Source organism: Spinacia oleracea, chromosome 1 (genome assembly GCF_020520425.1).
Source record: "Spinacia oleracea cultivar Varoflay chromosome 1, BTI_SOV_V1, whole genome shotgun sequence".
In the NCBI taxonomy this organism is placed as follows: domain Eukaryota; kingdom Viridiplantae; phylum Streptophyta; class Magnoliopsida; order Caryophyllales; family Amaranthaceae; genus Spinacia; species Spinacia oleracea.
In genome coordinates, this window is record NC_079487.1 from 118,935,092 (window position 1) to 118,950,445 (window position 15,354).

Sequence of the window (15,354 nt, forward strand, 5' to 3'; positions counted from 1 at the left end):
CAAAAATGAGCATCTCGGGCTTCGACCCGTAAAACCGGATTCAGACTGTAAAAATGCGCAAAGTGTTGCGTTTAAAAACAAGCAAACCACCTATAGACGCACCTCAAAATGACGACGGCATCGTCCTTTTTTTTTGGTAGCGTCTGCTGGCGCCTAGCGCCAGCAAGGCATCAGCGCCAGACGCCGGACTTTTGTCTGTTTTCCAGCAACTTTTTTATATAAACCACCTTTTTCTTAGCAAAATAAAGTAGAAAAAACAGACCCATTAATACAACGTCGTAATGCTAAAATCAATTTACAATCAATAAATCTTCCTAAATCTTCAAAATCTCTAAAAAAAAACACACTTTTCTATGGAGTACTATTCTTGCAATTAAAAAGTCACTTGGAGGAATTAATCTAGCCAACTTAGATAAGTTGAGTCCATATTTCTACTATCCGGAGCATCGCTAATACGGAGTATACGAAAACCAATTTTATCCAATAACAATCACAATCGACCCGCACGAGTCCCATCTGTAATCTATTCCGTACCGTGGTTCGTTCGTAATATTTCAAAGTGAGTGGGAGCTTGTATTCCGTAACATAATCTTCCATGCTCTCCTGATAACTGGATTGACTGACGTCTATGGCAGTTACATTGTCAGCTCGTCACCTCCCCACTAACATCATCAGTTCTTCAGGTTAGCTAATTATCATTCTAACCTTTTTGCACTTTTATTTTCTTTCGAATTCCAATGGCTTCGCAATTATATTGCTACAGATTCATCAAATGGAAGAAAATGCAAGTACACTGGTCAATCTGTGGTATAATTTCTCAACACCCTTGCCTTTTATTGTTTATTAGGCACATAATTAATTACCCTGTGATTGTTTGATTTAAACACTATTAGGGTTTTCTTAATTTTGTTCAAAATTCAATCTTTACTGAACTTGACATACAGCCATTAAACCAATTTCTGTGGAACTGGAATGGTGCTTTTGATTGTAATTGTTTGTGTGTTGGATTCATGATGAATTTGGCTGCAGAGAGCGATTCCGATACGAGTATTAACAGTGGGGAAGAAGCGGTCTCTTGGGGTTCAGCTTATTGTTGATGAATATAAAGACAAACTACAACCTTATTGTAGCATAGATGATGTCTTAATTCGCTCTAATCCTAAAAATGCGCGGTATTTTCTCCCTCTTTTTTAGGTTTTTGTTTGTTCCAACCTTTACTTTTTTATTTATTTTGTTTGAGATTGGAGTTTTATGCTTTTTTTTTTTGTCAAATAGCAAGCAAATTAGGTTTAATTCTTGTATCTGTACAGGTGCTGCATTCATTGTCTGTGTTTGACATCGTCATTATCATTGTCTTACATTGTTAGTTTTTAGATAGATGGCATATGTAGTTTGATACTTTGATGAATGACTTAGCTTGCAATGAAAATTGTTCCTCCAATGACAAAATAATCACCTGACTCTTTATTTAAAGATGTCTCAAACTATCAATACTTTTAGCCTTCACGGTCTTCAGTATTTATAATTCTCGTATCATTGTACAAAAAGTGAATATAGCGAAGACAGAGCGTGTCTATGTAGCATAAGAAAGAGCTTGAATTTTTTGAATATGGTTAGATATCAAATTAAGTTGATGAGTTAGTCAAGGAGAACATAGTAGTCGTTTCTAGTTTATGTTATTGGACCTGGTGAAGATGTTTGATCTGTTGGCGTGTAACCAGTATTCATGTCTGCTTGAGTATATTCATGCTGCTCAAACTCTGTGGATATGTATCCAATTCTTTTTCTCGGTTTGATTAAACAAGAATTTGTGAGAGAGTTTTGGTTATGAGAAATGGTTATAGGCTGCTAAACTCAGAAACTGTTACCTGGTTTCGTTGATGCCATACACAAGTCACAACTGAAAAGCTAAAGAAGCCTAGTTTTGTAGCATGAGTTATGAGTAACTGTTTAATGTAACAAAAACTTTAGAGTAACTGGGATTTTATTTGAATCGTCTTCTTAGAGCATCTCCAATTGTTTAAATCTCCGACAAGTTTATGTGTATTCATGCCACATCATCTTGTCATAAACCTGTTCCCCTATCATAAACTCACTATTATTTTGTTTAACTCCAACTACTTCTTTTCGCCCCAACATTTTTTGGGGAAAAATGCTTTCTTAAACACTGATAAACACTGATGATCGACAAAGGCACGAGAAGTTCATACCAGGGCCTTAGGTTATGAGCTAGCTTGGCATTTCATGGGGGAAGTAAGATGCTATTAGACATTGCTGGAATGCGGGTACACCCTTTCTTAAATTCGAATTATAGTTCCACGAAGACTTCATCAACTGGTTTTTGCAGAGGTGTGGCTTCATAAGTTATCCCATGAACCTACTCTGTAGTGGATGCTCTTGGTCCTTTGTTCCTTTCACATGTAGAGAAGTATGCCTTTTGGCAATGTGGTCAAATGCCAAAGCTGTTCCAATGCAGGTTTTCCTAGTATCATGTGAGAGTTTGTTGTGCTTTTGTACTCGGTCAAATGAAGGGATGTTTGCATGTATGGACCTGTTCAGGAGTTTATTTGAATAATAAATTCAGAAAGTTGAAAAAGTGGATTGTTTCTATGGGACCAGCATATTATTGCAATCTTCCTCCCCTCAATTTTGACATTCTTTTCATTTGTCAATACCTGAACTCATAAGTCTATGACTCCATTTTTGTTGTTATTGACCAGAGTCCACCAAAGCCTAAAGACTTGGTTAAAGCGAGCATTTTAGGAGAATGAGCTTGTTAGTTCCAACTTTTAACTTCAAATCACTACTGCTTTAAGCAAATTTAGTAGTTTCCCTAAGTTTCTTCCTTCCTGCTCTCTTGAGTTTCTCTTTCTTTAACCTCATCTCCCTCCAACTTCGAGGAACCCAAGCAATTTTGATGAATTTTGGATGGTCCTTCCCTCTCTTTCCTACACAATTTGAAATTATGCTATTAATCATACGTAGGTGTAAAATACATGCCATGTTTTGCTATCTGCAGTCCCAACCAGTCAACCACCAAGTCTACCAACCCTATGTTCCTTGAATATTTCTTCAAAAAGAAAATCCCACGTGGTCCTGTTCTTCAGTAAATTAAAAGTAAACATTTTCTTTCTCTCTCCAAGAACACCCTAGGATATACCATTAGTCTTGACTCTTGCCTTAGCAATCTTATAACTTACTCCTTAGCCTATTTAGCATAAATGGACTTGAAATGTTGTTTGTTGGATAACTTGTCATTCGTTTTTGTTGGCAGAAGATAGGACTCTCTCTCAATGCCAATTGTTTCATCAGTTTGAAACTTGGTTGGCTCTAAGCTCAGAAAACATAGTAGGCCTCTATGATCTCTTTTTATGTGGTTCTTGTCTTAAAGAAGAATAATGAGTATCTTGTTCATACTTGTTAACTTCTGGAGAAAGAAATCACTTTTGATAACTAATTATAGCCTTACTTATTTATTAAATTCACTTGTGCATATGCTCTTCGCTTAAAACACTTCATTCACTTAATCAAATGTAGCCGCCCAATCAATTTATTGTCAAATAACCGGGATTGAGATTCAACCAACAAAGTCCGTGGTCATTTTTCATGACATACTTAAGTGAATAATGTGGTTATGGGAAATTTCCTTACATGAGCTGTCAGACCTGTGGTATCATGCTTCATTGTGCTAATTAGAAATTATAAGTCATTTCCTTTTGCCTAATTTAGGGATGTCAAGGCTCAGATTGAAGAAGAAGACTCAGCTGTCGTAAGCCTCATCAAGTCAAATGATTGGGTATAGAATTTCCCCTTTTATCAAAGAGGTTTGGGCAGTGGGGTTGGATGGATCTGCTTTTGGTAGGACAATAATGTTGTCTGTATTTTCTCATGAAGATTTTAAGATGTTGCATGGCATGTCTTACGCGAAAAAAAGGAGTTCGAGTAAAACCTTGTGATTTTTCCCCTATGACATTACTAAAATTGTGTTTCCCTTCCTCTTGTGCTGTTTTTTGAGCTTTTTATACCTCTGTTTTTAGATCCGTGATTTCCTGAGATAGTTAGTTTATCATACTCTGTTTTTAGAGATCATTAAGATAACATTCTATGACCTAGTTGTTTAACCGTTATATAAGTATATAACTGGTAGCAAACTGAATGTGAACCGTGATCAACACATTGGACCAGCTTTTTTGGGAAATCCCTTCTCCTACTATTTAATTTTATATTTTACACTCATGCCTTTCCTTGTTTCCGATCGGTAACATAGTGCTTGGTCCACCACGAATCACAGAATTGCAGTGTTTACTTTCTTTATTTGTAGTTTAGGCTTTATACTGCTTAAACACGTTGGATGCCTTTGTGAATTGCGATAGTCTTTTATTTATTCTTGTCATTTCCTTGAGGAACAATGTTCTAAGATCTAGGGATGAGCTGTTTTTTTCGGACAATTTGTTGATAAAGAAGCGTTTTCTAAGTATCTATATTGTCATCTCTTGAATGGCTTTGGCATGCATGGATCAGGAACCTTGAGCAAATATCCAGTAGTTATGGACTTTTGAAGTCGCGCAAGTGCTTATAATATAAAGGAAAGTTAACCAACAAAGACTGATGGTACCGTAGACCATAAGGGTGTTTGTTTATGAGAGGTTTGGAGAAAAAAGAGTTTTTTGAGGTGAGTTAGAGGTTTGAGTTAATGGGAGTGTTTGGTTAAGAGAGGTTTGGAAGAGAGGTTTGAGGTGATAAAGCTAGTTTTGGAAAAAGGTCAATAGGGGAGCCTTTTCCATTAGAGGTTTGAAGAATTAGGTGTAGAATGATTTATTTTTTTCCAATTATTGATTGAAATTACAATTCTTACTTACCTACATCATGTTATGGCAATGTCCTTATTGGTCATTTATACATTAAATAGCTAAAAGCTAACAACTAATTTACCAAACACTTTACACAAACAGCTAATTCAATCAACTAGTCAAACTAGCTAATACAAATAACTAACATCTAACAATTAGTCAAATCAGCTAACAACTAATTGCCAAATAGGGCCATAGTCACAGATTTACATATCAATATTACATGATGAATTACCTTTAAAAGTAAGAGGAACCAAAGCGAAGCTTGAATGGATGGTCATAGAAGATAAATAGTTTGTGTTCTCTTCACCTTATGTTCACTACTTCACTTGTTTCAGTAAAAATAAATAATTAAAGTTTAAGAATAATAAGTTCAAATCATCTACACTTTCTAGAACTTATTTCATAAGGTGCAAAGAACAATGCCTAAGTGAGGCAAGAAATTAGTAATCTTAATATCAAACTAGCAGTAGATGTGTCATGTTATCAATTACACAAAAGTATTGATCCCTATTTCTTTTTTAAATGGCCAAGCTTTCTTCCTTCTTTTTTTTTTTATTTTTTTTTTTATAAGAGTTTGTAAGGGGATAATATTTAGCTATATATGGAAGAATTATATTGTTCCAAATTCCCTTTTGCAACAATGCTTATGTATGTCCATTAAGGGTCTTAAGCATTTTCCTCGTTGATAAGAGCTTTATTTGGGGCATATAAAGCCATATGTGGACTTTAGTGGATTCTGCAAAGTTGTTCAAGGTAGTACCCATGTTACCCTTTGTTAGAATGCATATATGTCAATATATTTTGATTGATTGTAAATGTTGTAGAATAATATGGCGTTTGTTTTGTTAACAATCACGCCAATTATGCTAACTAAATATTGACTTTGAATAATGCTACAACATTTACAATCAATTACAATCAATCAGAATATTTTGACATACGACCTCCGTTCCTAAAAGTTCTTTACGCTTTCCGTTTAAGTCTGTTCCTGAAATTTCTTTACATTTATGCTTTATTCTATTTTTGGAATACAATGTTTACAATTTTACCCTCTAATTTGATTTTTTTATTCATCCACTTGCAACATTTATTGGCCCACTTGCATAATTATACCCTCTATTCTGATTTTTTTTATTCATCTACTTTCATACTTAAACAAGATGTTACTTTCACCCACTTGTAAATAACTACCTCACTTGCTCACCATCTCCTTTACCTTAATTCGTATGAAAACAGTAACCGTAAAGAACATATAGAAATGGAGTTAGTATATTCTATTACCCTTAAATTATATTGTATGAGTGAGCAAAAAAATCCGAATAAATAGAACTCCATATTTCCGATCCGCTATCCGGTTGAAATATTCAAATTTTTGGATATCCGATCCGATAAAATCGAATTGGATACCCGATCCGAATTTTTGAGAAAAAAAACCGGATCGGACACGGATCATGATTTTTAGGATTTGGATATCCGGATCCGATCAGAATTTTGCAATTTCGTAAAAAAAAATGTTTGGAGACTTAAATAACCGAAAGTTACATACCCTGTATGATATAAAAAAATTAACAAGAATATAAGGCTATAAGATACAATAGTAAAGAAAATTACCGAATTTAGTTATTTGATTGTACTAAAATACTATGTGTTTATTATTTGTGATTCATAAATGTTGAAATACCAAAGAAAAAGAAACTCTATGCAAGATAAACTCATGCATCCTAAAGTTATTAGATTTACAATTATCGTGTACATGATTTTTGGATACTAAAAGTATAGTTAACTAATTTACTATGAATTTATGACGATTATTAGGAAAAAAGAATAAAAGAGCTTATTCGCAAGGTATTAAGAATTAGTTTTGCATAAATCAGATTCGGATTATCCGAATTTCCGATCCGGTTAAACCGGATATCCAATTAAACCGGGTTGGATACGGATCATGATTTTTGTGATTCGAAAAAATGATATCCGATCCGGTTTATAAAACCAGACCGGATATCCGGTTTTGCTCACCCCTAATCTATTACATACGTACTGTGTGTTGTGATACACTAGCCGAAGAAGGAATCTCCCAGGTTGGAAGGATTAGTAATCTTAGGATTCTAATCTAAGGGACCTGCCCTCTGGCTCTGGTGTTACAAATATAAAGGGGTATAAATTGTTGGATGACTGGTTTTTGTAGGTTGTTAAAACTTGTTGCTTTTAGGAAAGCAAAATTTCTTCAACCTTTACACATTGTTTGGTGGCGGAGATTTCATGGGTGGCCATGGTCAAACTCAAGCCGTGGATGTTGTTGTTTAAGAAGCAACATTGATGGCCTCTAAGTTCAAAATTTCTATGCTTAACGACCTTTAAGAAGTAGTGTGGCTTTTTTGCTGTTTATTACTCTCTCCGTCCCTTATTGTCTGCCCCATAGGTAAAATGTGCTTTATTAAGGTTTGTGCTAAAATTTTGCAAAGACATGGGGGTATCTTTGTCGTTCACTTTTGTGACTGTATGCAAGGGGGGTAAATGTCGAGGACTTGTTAATCCGTACTATATAAGGAAATGAAGCAATCTTTAAGGGACATACCAAAATAGAATATGGGAAAACAAATAGGGTGGAGGGAGTAGGAAAGAAGAATTAACAAAATTTCCCCTTTTGACTTGTATAGTCAGAAAGTGTTTACCAATATGATTGATGCCATAAAATTTGCTTGCTCCCTCGTTGTGATTCACTTCAGTAACACAAACATTTCTCTTTAAAATGCAGCTGGAATTCACTAATAAGTTCAGAAAGGATTTACTATATTGTGTATGATTACAATTATTGATTTAAACGTTGATGTTTAACAAAATAAGTGTCAAAATAATATAATACCGTCAAGGTCTTGGTTTTCCCTTCTTTTCCCTACTTTTTCCCACCACATTCACGCATGTACACCATTCCAATATACTATGGCCATCTCTCTTTTGGAAAGTGGGTATCCTGGAAAATATTGACATGATTTTTTCCTTTCACGTGAGAGCATTTTAAAATTTGGTTAGTATGTTTTAATCTTCTATTGATTTTGGGTTAACTTCTGTTTTCCACGAGTGAATTCAGGGTGGAAAAAGCAAAAGTTGGATTTCGAGAAATTAAATGGTAGTTATTTGATGTCTAGCTTACATTTAAAGCATGGTTGTATACCCCTTTGTCATGATCAGAGACTGAATTAATGGCTTAGCAGTGGCTCTAATAAGTAATGCCCGTCAAATTTGCAGTAACTGCTGCTATAAAAAGTAATACCATATCACATCTTGATGGCAAGTGCTTTTGATTAAGATAATTGTTATACTTCGTATGTGTCATTTCCTATTTGCATTTACGTAAACCTGCTGCCAAAAACTAATAATATAAACCTGTTGTATTCATATTCTTTGAGTTATATTTTATGAATTGACCTATGGATACACTCCTTGTTACATATATTATTCAGCCATGTTATGTCCATTATCCACTATTGTTCTTTCATGTGTTAATTCGACATTTTGCTTGTAATATCTTTGCTGGTGAAGCTAAAGTTCTTGTTGGATCGAAGTATTTGGTACATATCAAATCAACAAGCTTTCTCTGATGGCTAATTTTAAGTGCTTTTAAAAATTTGGCTACTAGGTTGTAATCTTGGATGAGCATGGACTAGATGTGGGCTCAGAGCGGTTAGCTGAGCTTATTGGAGATGCAGGGTTCACGGTATAATCTCCTGGGCTATTGATCTGAATATTTTTTAGCTGATTTCCAGTCTTTTGTACAAGCTGCAGTGGTTCCCCACTCAATGTAATCAGTAGTATAGAGTTTGTCAACATGTGGTGACTTTCTGCATATAATACAAGTATGTTGCCTTTCACCTGTATGACTAGGTCACTAGGGTCAGCTGCTACCGTGGTTGCTAAGGGTTAATGGGTTGGTGGGCCTAACCTTTTAGGTTCATCGGCGTGGTGACTTCTCTCATTCCTTGGCATGAATTTTGAGTCTTACACTAAGTTTCTGGATGGCGACTAGGAGGTCTTCCTTGCTGACCTGAGTGTACTAACAATTTGCAAGTGATGAGCTATCTAATGTAGTTCCTATATTGTAGGGAGCTTCAAGAATGCTATTTTGCATAGGTGGCCCATATGGTCATGGAAGACAATTAAGGCAACGTGCAAATCAATCGATAAAGCTATCATCTTTGGTCTTGAATCATCAGGTTGCTTTAGTTGTGCTTATGGAGCAACTATACAGGTAATTTTCGTTTCATATCTTGTTTGGATGGGAAATTAATCACCAGGAATAAGCGGCTTTGTTATGCTTCCCATCTTGAGACACTAGCAAACTTGCTCAATGAGGAAGCTCTTATTAGTTAGGCGTTCCTATTTTTTCAGTCTAACAGGTTTTTAATTTTCATTTTTCAAAATGTCTAGAGCATGGACTATTCTCAAGGGTCAGAAGTATCATCACTAGGAATCTGCCTTGTCACCTGGATTGTGCTGCAAAACCTGCAGGTACAGTTAGCATTAACAATTTAATTTGAGTCTGTTGTTTCTGTTCGGCTTGCGTATTGTACTTTCTTTTATTGGCCGTAGGCCAAATCATAACAATATACGCAAGATAAAAATATGTTACTTGTATGATAATACAGTGGAGTGACGAGTGAGAGTGAGATAAAATTTGCAATTGCCTCTTTTGCTAGTGAAGAATGTATCCGTCTCTTTATAGACTCGAAGGAGCTGGTCATTGATGTGGGTGAACCATCAAATGAGGGGTTGTAAAGACACTGCAATTCAAAAGCAGAATTTTGTAGTAGTAGCCCTTTGATCTTCTCTTGTTCTCTTGTTGATATGCATTTCCCATATGCCCTAACTTCTCCCTGCTGCCTAAGACGAAGGAAGAAAGCAGTGAAGATTAGATCTGAACAGCTTAGGCTTTGCCTTGCTGAACTGGTGCTAATCAACCCAATATAGTATAGGGTAGATGTCTTCATTGCCCCATGGTAGAATCTGTTTTTAGTTTGAATGATATTTTCTTCTTGGGTAATTCTTGTGTTAGACAGTTATGGTAAGGGAGATATTGGGGTGTCTGTTGTGATTAATTTGAGGATGATGAGGTGACTTTTATAATGAATCGAAGTGACTTTTCCACCTAGTGCCAGAATTTGCCTTTCTTATCACATAAAATGTCTAAAGCAGTTTCGTTTAAGCCACGTATCATTCACAATTTGATATGGCACACATGTAACAAGTATCCTCGCCACCATTACCTTAAAAGTTGATCCCTCTTCGGTATAGTGTCTATTTTAATCTTATACTTCACTTCGTAGCTGTGAGACACCCTTACCTAGAAAATAAGTTTTTTCTAGTTCTACTCAGATATCCTCCGACGCCTAAAGTATCTCTCAAAAGTTGTGACTTGAGATGAATCCCCCGCCCCCCTCTTTTTTTTAATCCATCAATATCACCGGATGCCCTTTTGGTTTTTCCTTCTGAACTTGTCGATGACCCTGGTAAAATAAAGTCTTATATTAACAGCAAACTTTATTTTCATTTGCTACATGTATATAGTTCACCCGAGAAGCATATGAAACTCTATTTTAGTAGATAGGTGCGAGATAGTGAAAAACAGGACCTTATCTCCTAATATGGTTCTCTCATCCAATTCTTTCTTACTAGTCTATGGGTCCCTTGATACAAATTTCTAATAGTTCGGATATATGACAATGAACTTCCCTTTTATCTTTTAAAACACTTCCACAGCACTTCCTTGGGTACTTGATCTTGAATCTTTTATGTAAATCCTTTTGCTCATCTCTAAGAATACCTAATAAAATGTCTCCATTGGAAATGGAAATGCTACTTTCTTTTTGATTTCAGACATTTCGATTTCAATGATAAAAGATGTCAACTTGTTCATAATTTTGTTGGAACTTGTTACTTGCTACAAAATACCCAATACCAACCTACGTGTTGGAGTTGACAAATCTACATAGCATATGAATGGAAATTGTAATCCAAAGATATGAACCTTGGTTAGTTGGTTATACCTTTTTGAGATTAATGCATTGTGTTCACTCTCAGTTTGGGCTGTAGTTCTGTAAATCCAACAGGGCTGTTTACACTGTAGGTTAAGCAAAAATTAGGTTCCATGTTTTTACAGTAGTGAAAGGAAACTGCAACTATCTTACTGCAAATTGGCAGTTCTGAGGATTTACTGGTTCCAGCAAAATGATACTTGCTGCATAACGACATTGTGTTGAACCTTACTTCGTATTTTTTAATAAGAAGTAGACTAGATATTGATGTCTTGATGAAGAATATTGATTGTTTCTGAATGCCTCAACTCATGGTGCTGATTTTCTTGTTTATAGTAATTATGTCTCTAAATATCCACACCTATAAACGAGATATTATTCCACTCTTTCGCTCATTCATATGGATGCTGCTCACTTTCCCTAACTAGTTTATTTATTCTCTCCGTTTTGTTTCTTCTTCCTAGTGCTGTGAATGTGAACTCTTTGATGTCAATTGCTAAATACTGCACTTCTAAACTAAATTCTGCAGGCAATATCATCTGACAGTTGATATCTTCAAAATATTTATCCTGTAATTCCTGTTGTGATGATACAGTTGGAGAACGATGAAGTGATTCCCTAGTTAATTACCTGACCTTAAACATTCAGAAGACATCCTTAGATTCTCTTATCCTGAATGTATAAAAAATTAATTATTTGTCTAATATATTTTATACAAGTTCAGCCATTAAAAACAATTGAGATGTTGCTGAATCGCTGCAGAGCAGTACTTAGCTCCTAAGAGTCAGCCCAAAGCTTTTCTAGCAACAATAAGATGCAAAACGGCAATTAAAATGCAAGACAACTACTAAAGGCATGGCCCAATGTGATTTTGGGATAGGCTGCTACATGAAGGCGTAGGAAAGGTTTGTGCCTGGCCCGAGGTTTCAGGAAATGGCATGGCATATTGGCATGGCACGGTGCAATGCACATTTGGGGCGGCATGAAAATGGCCTGTGGGGGCATTAAGGGAAAAGCAGACTTTGGTTCTTTTCACCTTATTCTTATTACTTGTTAGATCAGACCAGAATAATCAGCCTAAAAAAAGCCAAAAGCACTCATAGAAAATATTCAAACTAGACCATATCAGACCATAAACTAGAAAAGTTAGACCAAATCAGATGAGGAGAACAAGGCCTAACAGAGTAAAATGGAAAGCGGGAGCTGATAAGTTAGGAAATCGAAAACAGTGATTGTGTTTTTTAATTAGTTGGGCAGGCTTCTCTTAGGTTGAGACTATTTTAAGAGGGGTGTTTGAAGAAGTATTTGATCTAAACATAAACTCCGTCATAAGGAATTGTTCTGAAAACACCGCCATTTCTTGGGATTATTGGCTTAGATTCTTCCATTTACAAAATTAAATTAAAATTTGATGAATCAAATAATGTGAAACTCCAAAATTGATGGTCCTCTCCTCGTTTGTGATGAAGAGATTTGCATCAGACGTTCTGCTATACAGTAAAATAGTACTCCCTCCGTCCCGGAATACTCGACCCGGTTTGACCGGCACAGAGTTTAAGGGACTTGAATTGACTTATTTAATTTAATAGGTAGTAGTTGATAGTGGGGTATTATTTTAATGTAGTTAGTGGGAGGTGGGGTTGGGGGAGAGTAGAGGTTGAATTTTTAATTATTTTTTGTATGGAGTAGGGGGTAGGTGGGTTAGTAGGGGTGGAGTGAGAAATAATATAATATTGTTAGAATATTTCCATTTTTAGAAACAGGTCAAGTATTAAGGAACGACCCGATAAGAAAAACTGGTCAAGTATTCCGGGACAGAGGGAGTAATTGATTACCACCATTCACTACTTTATTTTACTACAGAACCACCTGCATTTTTGATTCTGGTTGTTGATGAAGCTATTATTTTGTTGTGTGGTTGTTGACGAAACTTTAAATATTACTGACAACACGTCTTCCTGTTGACCGGTTCCCAATTCCTTCACCCCTCGTCTCCGTATCCGTTGTTATATTTGTCTCATCCTCTTACTCTGTACTCCATATAAGTTAAACATATACGTTTTCAGAGAAGCAAATCGAGCAGCAGACTGGGTAGCAAATGTAGGGCATCTAGTTAGTGACACTTTATATGGGTTTTGAACCTTGTAATTGCTCCCATTTACTGTCCATTTTAGATAGTGATTACTTAGGAGAACTCCTCGTGCGGAGGGGCTCCTAAGATACTTTTCTCCTTACCTTCCAAAAAAAAAAAAAAAAAAAGTTAAACATATGTTATTTAGTCCGAATCTGTTGTTACATTGTTTCAACCTCTTACTCTCGTACTCCTTCCGTCCCTTAATACTCGCACCGGTTTGATTGATGCGGAGGTTAAGACATTTGAATTGACTTATTAATTTAATAGTGTTAGTTGATAGTGGTGTATTTTTTTAATATAGTTAGTGGTAAATGTGTAAGAGGTGGGGAGTGGTGAGTGGAGGTGTGAATTTTTAAATGATTTTTTTCGTAGGGAATAGGGGTGTAGGTGGGGTTAGTAAGTAAGTGTGAGAAATAATATAATATTGGTATAAATTTCCATTTACAAAAGCGGTGTAAGTATTAAGGGACAGCCCGAAAAGAAAAGCGGTGCGAGTATTAAGGGACGGATGGAGTATAAGTTAACGTATGACATTATAACATATTACATACACCGGGGTGCGCCGTGCACCCTTTTCATAATACTCCATGTGATTTTACAAAAGATACCAAACCTTATCTAGAATAAGTGCATATTAGAAAATCTAATCACAAAACAAATCGAGTAATGTATAAACTATCATTGTAATAAGTTTTTCCGTACATGGTAAAATAATTTGGGAGTTGTGACTATTTATTCTAACACGCAGTTATTTTTACTATTACATAAATATAAATATGACTAGTCCATAATTTTGTAAGGAATTAATAAGTAGGTCCAATTAAGAATATTACTCGACGTGCCAGCATGTACAATTGATTGCCGTCTATAAAGACATGGCAACCAGTTTGCCTCCCTTCGTCCAAAAAGTTTATCATCATCATGTGAACAAAGAAAGCAAGAATAGTCTTTACAACTTACACAAAAATATTAAAAAAAATCAATGAAAAGATATTAAATTTGATTAATAAGTTGAAATGTTAGTTAAGTTTATACTCCCTCCGTCCCAGAATACTTGACCTGTTTTCCTTATTGGGCCGTCCCTTAATACTTGACCTGTTTCTAAAAATGGAAATATTATAACAATATTATATTATTTCTCACTCCACCCCTATTAACCCACCTACTCCCTACTCCATACAAAAAATAATTAAAAATTCAACCCCTACTCTCCCCCAACCCCACCTCTTAACCCACCTCCCACTAACTACATTAAAATAATACCCCACTATCAACTACTACCTATTAAATTAAATAAGTCAATTCAAGTCCCTTAAACTCTGTGCCGGTCGAGTAGTTGAGATAATATTAATACAAGAGTCAAACTCAAACATAAGACATGTGTAGCATGTCTTGCGCTGATCAAGGTTGTGACTAGAGGACTGGTTCGTGCGGGCTTAGTAAAGCTACGATAAGTAGGATATTGATCTTTGCTAACTATAAATGGTAAAATATCATCAACGGTAATATACCCAAAATATATAATGTAATGATCTTGTCAGTTGCATTGTCAGAAATCGAATTTTTTTTATGTACTTAACTTAGCTACTAAACAATCTAACAATTCTATAATAACCCTTTATGCTTGTGTTATTTTGTCCCTTGTTTTTTTCTTTACATTCACTACCACTTTTAAAATGACCATTATCAATTTATCATTAACACGAAAGTATTAAATATGCATTACTACAACTATCGGAGTACCATTTATCGCCACCTATCAAACATGTCATTTAATTATTGTCTTATTAGTAACAAAATAGTGAATTTATTTATCAAAATATCATAAAGTTAGGAAATGAAAATGTATAGCGAAGTTATCTCTTCTGATATTCACTTATTTTTTAAGTCATTTATTAGTTATTATCTATTATCGTTTATTAAACAAACCGCGTTATAAATTATCTCGAGGAAAATCCGAATATTTTCAATATTTTAATAAAAATAGGCACAATTTTCGGTGCAAGTAACCGGGTTGAATCGGTGGTTGATCCGCCCTTCAAAAATGATCACAGCTAAGCCATGGTCTTCTCTCCATTATTGTATTCTCCAATCTCCTTGTTTTTCACCCCAAACTAAACCCAAACCCACCAAATTTCTAAAACTCCCAAATATATATATATTTTTTTTAAAAAAATAAAAATAAAAAGCCGCTGCTTGCATCTCCTAGTATGGCCCCACACGCTAACTCAATTACTTTTATAATTTCCCTTTTTTTATTTGTTTGAAAGACGAGGAACTCACTAACTTCACATTCAATCAACACACAGACATCCAATGTATTTTCTCTCAATCACAA

General features: G+C 35.3%; 1 protein-coding gene across 2 annotated transcripts; it reads left to right on the forward strand.

Annotated features, from left to right (window-relative positions):
* The first annotated feature begins 517 nt into the window (after positions 1-517).
* Positions 518-14,828, forward strand: LOC110799856 (putative RNA methyltransferase At5g10620). 2 transcript variants are annotated; one of them, XM_022005125.2, is made up of 8 exons: positions 518-683; positions 764-807; positions 1,030-1,172; positions 3,730-3,796; positions 8,491-8,568; positions 8,954-9,099; positions 9,279-9,359; positions 11,412-14,828. In XM_022005125.2, exons 1-7 carry the CDS (start codon positions 629-631, stop codon positions 9,316-9,318), a joined length of 573 nt encoding a protein of 190 aa, XP_021860817.1. In that variant the 5' UTR covers positions 518-628; the 3' UTR covers positions 9,319-9,359; positions 11,412-14,828. The 2 variants fall into 2 exon arrangements, with proteins under 2 accessions (XP_021860817.1, XP_021860816.1); XM_022005124.2 differs by lacking the exon at positions 11,412-14,828 and having other exon boundaries at positions 520-683; positions 9,279-9,678.
* Positions 14,829-15,354: the final 526 nt, after the last annotated feature.